General features: G+C 40.5%; 1 protein-coding gene across 10 annotated transcripts in view; it reads left to right on the forward strand.

Moving 5' to 3' along the window:
* The window catches only part of ADGRL2 (adhesion G protein-coupled receptor L2), a 252490-nt gene that overhangs the window by 133330 nt on the left and 107865 nt on the right, over positions 1 to 11295 (forward strand). For all 10 annotated transcript variants that reach the window (XM_015429415.1, XM_015429424.1, XM_015429414.1 and 7 more), the window contains exon 3: positions 5288 to 5501. In XM_015429415.1, the coding sequence (XP_015284901.1) occupies positions 5288 to 5501 (214 nt within the window). The remainder of the gene's footprint in view (positions 1 to 5287; positions 5502 to 11295) is intronic.

Consider the following 11295-nt stretch of genomic DNA (forward strand, 5'->3'; position numbering starts at 1 on the left):
AGGAATGCCCTCCCCCCAAGAATTAGGGCAACCCAAGCAAGCTCAGCGTAGCAGGGTTTGACAATATAGAACAGAGCTAGATCTAGGTTAAAACCTCATGCTGTTAAACCAAGTTTTTGTTTTGTTTTGTTTAAACACACGTTTTCCCTGCTATATCACGCAGGAGACTACTTCCCTTGCATCTGAGGCCCTGCATTACAAACAGAGATGCAGTGAACTAACTTAACTGTTGTCAGATTCCAGCATCTCGACCTTTTCCGTAATAGGAAACAAATAAACAGTTAAGAACTTATTGTAACCAGATTTTGTTTTGTCCTTAAACATTTTCATTGATAAGTATATGAGCAGAAATTACAAACACAATACTTGACTTTTCACACTAGGTGACAGCATCCTTTAGCCAGCAGTTCACTTCTTTATAGTTCTAAAACTTATAAGGTACTCTTAAGAGGATGTGCTCACACGGGCTGCACAGTCCTTGTGTGACATAGGACAGCTAGGCTCATGATAACAAATGTTGTATGACATCTATGCAATAGCACTCTGTAATATCATGAGAAACAAGAAGAAGAAGAAGAGGAGGAGGAGGAGGAGGAGATTGGATTTATCCCCCGCCCTTCATTACCCAAAGGAGTCTCAGAGTGGCTTACAAACTCCTTTCCCTTCCCCTCCCCTGTGAGGTAGGTGGGGCTGAGAGAGCTCTGACAGAAACTGCTCTTTTTCAAGAACAGCTGTTATCAGAGCTATGGCTTGCCCAAGGTCATCCAGCCAGGTGCAAGTGGAGGAGTGGGGAATCAAACCCAGTTCTCCCAGATTAGAGTCCGCGTACTTAACCACTACACCAAACTGGCTCTCTCTTAAGAATCTGCTCTATTGTGAAATGAGGATGACTGTATGTTATATACTTGTACACCATTTGAACTGAACACTCTTCAGGCCACTTATTCCATTTCTTAAACACTTGTAGATATTATAGTGCCATCCTATGCAGAATCCCTCCAGCTAATTGATGGGTTTAGACTGAATTAACTCTGCCTAGGATTGCACTTTTAGTCTCTTGTATCTTTCTGACAAGCAGCATATCTTTCTAGAAAGAGGTGCTTTGGATCCGTGCCATTAGAGACCCTTGTAACTGAAGTTGGTTGAAATCCACCATACTATTTAGATATACAAAGAATTTGCACATGTTGGGAGATGGCTTCGCTATCTTGCCTCTGCCATTGCTTTGCCACTGGCCCACACCACCCGGACAGGCTCCCCCATAGTCTCAGCCAGAAGGGGAGAGGGTTTGCTCACCTGGGTCCTCTTTGTTTTTCCTGTCAACCACCTTCTATTATTGGAAGCAGTAAGTGGTCTGTGTAAGCTTGGCCATCCACCCAGTCCTTTTATTCACTATTATACACTATTCAACAAGCTTTGCATGCATGGTGGACATTCTTGGACATTGTGAAAGTTCTGGCTCTCCTGAGGTGTCAGGGGTCCTCCCCAGTCCTGCCCCTGTTTCAGATCCCGGTTCTGTCACTTGGCCAGGAAGGCATCCATCATAGCCGTGTCAGGGGCACATAAGTTTCTGGTCCCGGTCCACAGAGTGCTATTTGTAGTTCTATTTATTTGGTAAGTTTAAACCTGCATCCTTTTAACAAAGGGAAGTAAAAACATATTTAACATTACCAACAAAGCCATGAAGTAGGTCCCTATCCTCGTTTTAGTGGTGGCAAACCGAGATGGAGAACCAACAACCATGACTTCATGAATCAAACATTATATAGAACACAAATCTAAATGTATTATTGGAGCTGCTGGAGATAATTGTGGTTAATTGAGTAATTATCTATATCACTGTGCCAAGTGGTTGACATATTTTTGCACTTGTCTTTGAATGGAAACTGGCTGTTTCTGCCATGCACAAAGTAGTACCATAGGGCATAGGCGTAATCTTCGTGGGGGCGGCGGGGCTTCAGCCCCCGCCGAAATTTTCAGGAAAGTGCTCAGCCTCCCCCGGGAGCCACCCTTGCTCCTAGCACAGCAATGCCTCTGGCCCAGCCCCAGCCCCCCCCGGGAAATTGGAAAGTCTACACCCTTGCATAGGGGGCATTTTCTTTGAAAAGCACAGACTCCATTGCCTGAAGCTGTAACAGACTGTTAACTGTGAAACTATGTATAACTCTTCATTGCTATAGAGATTCTTTTTAAAGAAACATATTTCTGACAAGGCTACTGTTTTAGATCAGCAGCTATTAAATAAAGTTCTGTGTTACAGTTTGTCGCTATATAATATTCTGTTCAATATTGTGCAGTTTTATTGGTCATATAAAGAATTTCTGAATAGACTGACAGGAAGAGTTGCTCTTTGTTGAATACATTATTGTAGCCAAAGCACTCTTGTGAGTTTTCCTTTATATTATTGCTCTATAATTCTTCTCCCTCAAGCATTCCAAGCAAGAAGGATTTAGATACATACACACATTTACATACATATCTATCTGTCTGTCTGTTTCTCTTCTGATGCAGAAGTTGAGAGGCACCCTTTACTTTTATTGTTGCACTATTCTTCAAGAGTCAGCATGGTGTAGTGGTTAAGAGCGGAGGATTCCAATCTGGAAAACCAGATTTGTTTCCCACTCCTCCACATGAAGCCTGCTGGGTGACCTTGGGCCAGTCACAGTTCTCTCAGAACTCCTGCAGCCCCACCTGTCTCGCTTCTCTCAGCGAAACCTACCTCACAAGGTTCTTGTTGTGGGGAAAGGAAGATAAAGTGATTTGTAAGCCACTTTGAGACTCCTTAGGGTAGAGAAAATTGGGTTATAAAAACCAACTCCTCTTCACGCTGTGCTGCTTGTATTGCTCCCTCTTCAGCTCCTTGAGGCCTGTTCTCACAGTTGTTTTACCCTGTGGCAGCAATGGTGCTCATTGGCACATCCAGTCTCCAGTCACATTTCTGCTTGCTGAGTTTGTTGTATGCACGGCAAACCAGCATTCATAGTCACATGCTAGAAGATTACCCAAGCTGACTTGAACATGTGCTGTCATTATATATGTGACTGGTGCCCATGGCAGTGTGACTGAAATCTGCAGGTGCTAGGGGCTGAAATAGGGTTGCCAACCTCTAGGTGGTGGATGGAGACCTCTTGGAGTTACAACTGATCTCCAGACTACATACATCACTTATTTATTTATTTAAAATGTTTTTTCCCCTTCTCCTGGGGAAAAAAATGGTTGCTTTGGAAGGCGGACCGCATGACATTATACCCTACTGAGCCTTCCCCCCACACACCCAGGCTTCACCCTCAAATATCCAGATATTTCTGAATCCAAAGTTGGCAAACTTAGCCTGAAACAGCTGTAGGAATAGATTCTTCTATCAACAGTGGTGATCTGGTACACCAAAACGGAAGGTGTTATGGCTCAAGCCTGATGGAAAATTACACCCTCAGTTGTGCAAACCGTTGTCCTAAATCCAGAAGGTAGTAGAGGGTGGCATTAGCTGAGAGTACTTACAGTGTAATCCTAAGGCAAAACTGCACCCATCTAAATACATTTAAGTTCACGCTGCTATCAATGAAAGAAATGTCATGTGTTTCATTCTTTATTGTGTCACATGTTCCAGTGTCCTTGTTAGAAAAAAATGGGTTACCATGCTGAGCCTTGATAACCCGCTCTCCTCCCTCAGTAGCTCAAATTCATGCCTGCTTTTTAACTCCTCTGGCTTCACATATGAATATATCCTGAGGGACTCCTACTGGCTCTGCTGAATATTCAAAGAATGCGGCTGATTTTCCATGTAGAGCTGCCTACAATATTAAAATATGATACCAAGTATTGTCATCATATTAATACTGCTTTTCATTTATTACTACAGCTAGATTTTTACTATTTCACATTATAATTTATACTGATTCATCATGAAGGTATGCTTAAGTCACCAGCAGTTTAAACTGAAGTTTTAATTGGAGTGAAACATGAATGAAAAGTTGAATGTTGGGAGTAACTGAAAAATCTTTAGAGTTGGTTGTACATTTCCCCCCTTCAGAAATATTTCCAAGTGCTTTTGTTAGCTTTTCTTCTGGTCATGTGCTTGCTTTTAGTCAGCATCAGCAAAGAAGGGATTTCCCTTTGTCTGTTCAAAAGATGTCCAGCTACTTGTACACAGCCAAAGTGTAGCTCAACAGGCCAGCAGCTGAAAATTGTTAAGTGAAATAATTGCATCAGGCAGCAGAGTGAATGATATCAACCACCTTTTAAGCATAAACCATTCATGAATAAGTCATAATTTTTAGAGAGAAACTTTTTTTATATAAGGGGAGATGTGGATGTGAGAATTGGATCAAGGTATATGTGTATAGGAACAAAAAATCCAAGGCTAAAGAACAAGAGGAAGGAATAAAGAAACAGTAAAAGGATTAAGGCACATACTGGTTTTAGGTTATAGAGTTTATTAAGCCCGTTTCATTTTATTGTGTTTTTCACAGGTAGGTGCCCCACTTCTCCATTATTTTGAGGCAGGGGGTAAGGAAAGCTATGTGAGGGCTTGCTACATAAACATTTGCAGACTGTTCTCTGTTTGATAGTTAAGTGGACTGGGTGGGAGCAAGCAGGGAAATAAACAAACTAGTTGCATGTCATTTGACTTGCCCTGGTCCTAGGATTTGATAAACCCAGTCATAAACATATGCGGGGAATAATTAAATAGGTTTAGTCTTTAAGTATGGTTGCATTCTAGTTTGTAAACCTGCTGGCCAAAAGAATGAAGCGTAGCTACCGTGTTTTCCCGAAAATAAGACACTGTCTTATATTTATTTTTTCTCAAGAAGACACACTAAGGCTTATACCACAAATGCATAGAAATCCTGCTAGGGCTTATTTTTGTGGTAGGTCTTATTTTCGGGGAAACAGGATATTACTCAATATTACAAAATTTCCATTCATTGCCATTGCAAAGATTGACTTGTGTTAGGATTGATAGAGATACTGTTTCCTACTGGCCACTTTATGTAAAGAAAGTGGATAACTTTGGATAACTTCACATAAATGGTATGGATAAGATTTTCAATTATTTACAGGATATTTTCTGAATTATGGCTATGATTAAGCATGACTCAAAACAGTGGGAATATTTTGTCAATGTAATCTCTCCCTTGCACAGGCATAACCATTTCCATGAACATGGGTGTTAGAAAAGTGCTCCCGTGATCCCAGATCCCATGGCTCGTAGGTTTGTGTGTTTTTAAATAAAGCTGTGTAAAAATAGTAATTAATTATTTAATTTGTCTTCTGATTCTTTTTTTAGGCTTCAGTCGAGCTGCGTTACCATTTGGCTTAGTAAGGAGAGAACTGTCCTGTGAGGGCTACTCCATCGATCTTCGGTGTCCAGGGAGTGATGTCATCATGATAGAGAGTGCTAATTATGGGAGGACAGATGACAAAATTTGTGATGCTGACCCTTTCCAAATGGAGAACACAGAATGTTTCCTTCCCGATGCCTACAAAATTATGACACAAAGGTAACCTTATAATGGTGATTGCAGGACCCTACAAAAAAGGAATCCATTTACTACACATCTAAAGAAAGTTTCAGTACATTTTCTAAGGGGTTGATTTACCCCTCCCCCCCATTTCTCTTTCCTGGAAAAAAAAATCAAATATCCTCATCATTTTTATCAAGAAATACTTAAAACAAAATAAAACCATTTGCAAGGATCTTTGAGTTTATTCCTTTTAAAACTTTCTCTGTAAAATGCAAGAAAGCAGGAAGGTGGCTGCAAGGATATTGAATCATCTTCTTTTAAAAGTTACTGTATCCTTTTCTTTTGGCCTGTCAGAATCTCACCCAAGTTTTCAGAAGTGGCTTCCTGTTTAAGAAGCTTCTAAATATCCATGCTAATTAAAAAGATTTAATGCATCAATAATTGACCATTTCCACATCTAGAAAATGTATCAAATGGAAAAAGAAACCTGTGTGTGTGTGTGTGTGTGTGTGTAGCAGCTCCTTATAGCCACTGGTTAGCCATCATTAGCATTTATAACCTATTACCAATGTATCATAGGAGGTGGTAAATTTATGGAAGTATCCATAAGTCAAGCTGTATTGAAACAACCTTCCCCTGTTTTTGAAAGACCAGATTTTACTTAATGCAAACTGTAGGTTGGATCCAAATATGACAGCGATAATAAATAGAGATGGTCAACTATAGAATATGAAATTTTAAGATCAGTATGTTTTATTTTGGGGAAAAAAATACCCAATCCCACATGCAATTTGTAGGAGACATGGTACATCAAAGCATCACATTCAAGTAAAAGTGGCAACAACTTACAGGGCTGAACCAGATACGTTTAGTATAAAATAAATATAGATCTTCTGCATACATTTCTAATAATGTCTCTGGAATTGCTTATTGCAATTAAGGTAATATACCACACTGCAATTAAAAGCCAGAGATGGCTTGTAAAGCCAGTACTGTAGGAACCAATGACAGTTAACAAGCATGTGGCGCAATGTAATGTTCTGTATACTTTACAGAAGCTTCTAAATTCTAATGAGGTATACCTCCTTCCACCCCAGCTGCTCATGTGAGCATTTATTGATAGTTAATTCTGTCTAATTATGGTACATTTATCGCTGATCACTTGGAGCTTGTAGGTAGATTTAGAGCATACTATTCCATTCAATTTTCTTCAACCCTAGAAAATTTAGATACATCTGGCACAATCCAGCTAGCATTTTTAAGATCCATTTATTTAAATAGAAGAATAAGCAGGTTATTTAGTACCACTAGCAGAATAGGATTTCATTCCTCAATCTGACCTGGATCATGCTCACTGTATTAAATGACTGGAGTTTTGAGGTGTGATTAAATCAGGTTTTTTCCCATTTAATTTTTTTTTTTATGCTGTATCCGCCGAATACCTGCTGGAGCTGGATCACAAAATAACATGATACAATCGAATCATATGATCACAGCATAAAAACAAGCCATAAAAATGGCTTCACAAAATATACATTCAGCTCTCAGTACCGTCTATGGCAAATGAAATTTCAAGACCTAACAAAATGTTTTCATCTGCCATAGCTGATGTGGCCAAGACCTGTTTGCACATGTGGAGAGACAGCATTAAATCTTGGCTATTATCTGTGACAATGTAATGTGATCAAGGTCTACAATTTGCTCTCCCGTATTTTAGAATCAGCTGATACTGTAACAGCAGTGTGTTTCACCTCTGGGTGTGACTGCACATGTCTTATTAACCTATCTAATTGTAATCAGAAGTTCAGTTACTCAGAATGACATAGACAATGAAAAGGAAAATGATGAAGCTCCTTTTAGACAATGTAAATAGAAATGTGTCTGTTAAGGAATGAAAGAATTACCATTTAAGTGCATGGGTTGAGTTGGCATACTGAGTCTAGTATACTAGGTGTATCAAGCTAGTGAACAATCACGCCCAAAAGAGTCTCATGCTGCAATAATCTTCCCTCTCATGTCACTCATTCATCCTTCCGAGGACACAGCTGCACGAAATCTAAGCTCAATATGAGAGCTGTTCACTTGCTTGGCTCCCTGACCTTTCTATTTGTAGTTTAGCAGTGAGGCCATTTAAAATTCCTAGACGTTTAATTTGAAATCCCCTTTACTTTTACTGTGTTGAGTATAATGATTTTTTTAAAAGCCCATTTATTTGAAGGAGTGAAGGGAAAGGAAATGGAGATGTTCTCCTGAAATCAAATATCTTTGGGCAAATGATGTTTTTAATTCCTTTTGTCAACATGAATGACACTTGGCTGAAAGAAAACAAAAATAAATTACCTTCCTGATCAGATTCCATCCTGCCAGCATGTTTCACATATTCCCTTGCTTGTCAGGCCTGGGGGGGTGGGGTGGGGGAAGCAGGGCAGGGATATGAGACTAGTGTCCTTTCAAGTGAAAAACAAGGCTGGCCGTCTTCTTTCTAATGATAATGAATATAGGAAAATCTTTCACTAAAATCCAGAGGCTTGGGACAGATGGATGTTGAACTCACTCATTTCATCTGATTAATCTCATCAGCATGAATTGCTTTGGCCCCTTAAGCCCCAGGTCCACACTAGTGGAAAGTCTAAACCAGTTTATGAAAATAGTTTCCCAGCTACCTCATCACATTACAGTGCACCCTACTGAGAACCGTTTTGGAGCATCTCACTCTATATGCTTTGTGACAGCTCTCAAAAACGGTTTTGTAAAAAGAGCTCCTGTACAGTGTTCCAATTCCATTTCTTAACTTGGGTTTAAAATGTCCTAATGTTCTGAACTTCATCTCCAGCTTCCCTGTGCTACTAAGAATAAAGCCACCTTTTGGGGGATCTTTCAGTTAGACAAGAACTCTACTGACCTTTTCTGCTTTGTTGGCTTTCATGTGAATGACAGTAGCTGGGTTTTTTTGTGGATCGGGGCTTCTGCATTTTGTTAATGGTATTCTTTAGTGAAAATAGTGCCTTCTAGCTGAGTGCTGCCTACATTTTACATTTCTGTTTCACTCGGTACGTTAGATACTTACTCTTCTTGCTCTGCCCCAAAAGTGACTGTATTGATTGTCACATATCAGATACCAATTTGGACAAATGCATTCCCTGACTGAATGTGCATCAAAGCTGTCATTGTAAATGACTGATCTCAAATATCAGGTCCTTATTTTCCTTTGGCATGTTATTGGCTTTCAATACCAGAGTCTGAAAGATGCTTGACAAACCTCTACTGTACATGATTATCAGAGCCAGACACTCTCTCTTAGACATTCCTTTATTTGGAGCTGGCTTCAGCTCACATCAAAGCTGACTCACAGACACAGGCATTCTTTCTGCAAACTCTTCTTAGAGAGTACAAGGGTGTTTGCAGAGTTTTCCCCATTTAAGCTCTGTTTCTTAAAACTGACCACATTTTGTGAATTCACTGTAAAGCAAATAAATGTAAGAGCCTGCGGTTAAGTGAAATACTGACAATTGCCCAAGTAGTGTTTTATAATGCTAGTATTTAGCAAATGCTTCAGATATAATAGCCTTTGCTGTTATTGTTACTTTAATGAACTTTTGCTTAAACAATAAAATATGGTTTGAATTTGAAGTTACCCTTACAAAAAATTGTATGGAAGGTAGGTTAGCATTTTTGTTCCTATACTGCTATTGAGAGGACGTGGCCACGTATGGAGTTCATGGAAGACTTGAGATTCAAACTGGGGGCTTCCTGATCCATGGCCATTATATTCTGCTTTCTCATCTGAAAGCAGGTGTATCCCATATAACTGATACTGAATCACAGTGGTAACACTGAGTGAAACACAACCAGCTGTAACATTCTGTACAGATGATTGGATCCTACAGTTATGAGCGTGGAATGCCTTATGAAAGAAGTTCTAATGGATAATCCCTTCTCTCATTAGTTGTCATGTGCACTTATGCTCTACCCAAGCACAGCACTTTTATGCAATTCCTTCTCCTCCCTGCAGCCTTGTTCATGTGATGTGGGACAAAGTTCATGAGGCTTCCCTCTTTCCTCAAAACTCGATAGGTGAGGAGATTTACTGAAGTTAGATTATGGGCCAGGCCTAAAGATTCTTGAGAGGATGCTTAGGCTTCAGAACAAATTTGATTTTCCTTCATCCCCCCCCCCCATTGCCTACAAAATTATGAAAGTCAGAGGTAACACCTTAACATCAGTATTAACACTCAATATAAAACCAGCTATCACATATCCTTTACAAAAAACAGTTTTCCATCTATCCAGGTGATCCAAGGGACTCTCAATTTACATCACTATATCTAATAGCGAAGGCGCCCCCTGCGTGCGGATATCTAAACCCACGCATCGGGGGCACATGGGGGGCAGGGAGATTTTCCTGCACACTTGGGGCAGTCCCCAAAAATCTAAAAAGTAGAAAAAAATATAGGGGGGATATTTAAATCCCCCAAAATGTAAAAGAGCATTTCCTGCACATGTGCAGGGAATGCTCTGGGAACTCTGTGGTGGGCCGGCAGCTGGAAGCCGCTCAGGCCTCACCGCCGAAGCCAAGGCGGAGGGAGAGGAGGAGGAGGAGATTGGCCGCCGGAGGGGGAGGGAATGAGATCGGCGGAGGGTGAAGGAGCGGGGGGGAGATTGGCGGGGGCCGGGGGCGGGGGGGCTCTCAGGTCGTGCCACCAGAGCCGAGGCGGGGGGGAGGAGGAGACCAGCGGAGGGTGAAGGAGCTGGGGGGAGAGATTGGCAGGACCCAGCGGCTGGAAGCCGCTCAGGCCACGCTGCCAGTGTCCGGGAACGGGGAGGAAGAGGGCTTACCTGCTGCTGCTGCCTTCTCCTCCTGCTCTGCGTGGAGCTCTTCTCTCCCCCCACGAGTATCGCGGGTCCCCTTTCTTGTAATATATCTAATGCAGAAAACAAAGATAGGACGCTAAGCTGTTTGGGAGATCTTTCCCTTTTATTATGAAATCATGATTAGTGGCAGTATGATACTGGCCATCATACCCACTACATCAGATGTAATGTGGATTTAGGATTCCTGTACATGGAATCATAAGCCATTTATCTCATCCCTTTCCTTTCCTGAAAACCCTTTTATTCAGCTGTGATGATTGGTGAATAGGCAATGTAACCAAGATTATTTTTATTCAAATATAATTTAAATATTCATCAAAGAGGATTTATGCTTGAAACTGACAGAGACTATTAACATCAAAAAAATATAATTAACTGCTCTGGGTATCATGAAGCAGAGTTAGCCAAATAGCCGAGAGGTCTAATTGCTCTAGAGTTTGCAAAGCAATAGTTTATGTATTATACGGTTGCCGTGGAATTAATAGCAATGTGGTTTCCGTTAAAGCTTTCTGTTAAGGTTCATTGCTCTATAGGAAATATGTTGAATATCATGTAGTAGACGGGAGCGATACACAAAGTGAGATATGAAGACAGAAACCTGTAGGGAAGTGGAGATCAAATGGCAAGAAATGAGTGAACCTTTAATTCAGCAAATTTATGGGACTTGTACATTATTTACCTCCCATAGGTTAAGACAAATTAAATGTTCCTTAATATAATTAGCATTGTAACATTAATAATGAAATGCAAGATTGTACTTGTAGGAAGTGGATGCTGTACTGACATCCCAAATTATACCTAAAGGTTATTACCATGACACAAACACAGTATCCTGGTTATAATGAAAACATTATCCTGACCTTTTGTGTACCTTTGGCAATACTTTTTCAAACTGAACCATTTGGATTTTTGCATTCGCTGTCCCCAAACAGTCTTGAATGGGTCAGGTATCCTAACT

This window comes from Gekko japonicus, unplaced genomic scaffold (genome assembly GCF_001447785.1).
Source record: "Gekko japonicus isolate JY-2015 unplaced genomic scaffold, Gekko_japonicus_V1.1 scaffold122, whole genome shotgun sequence".
Classification (NCBI taxonomy): Eukaryota; Metazoa; Chordata; class Lepidosauria; order Squamata; family Gekkonidae; genus Gekko; species Gekko japonicus.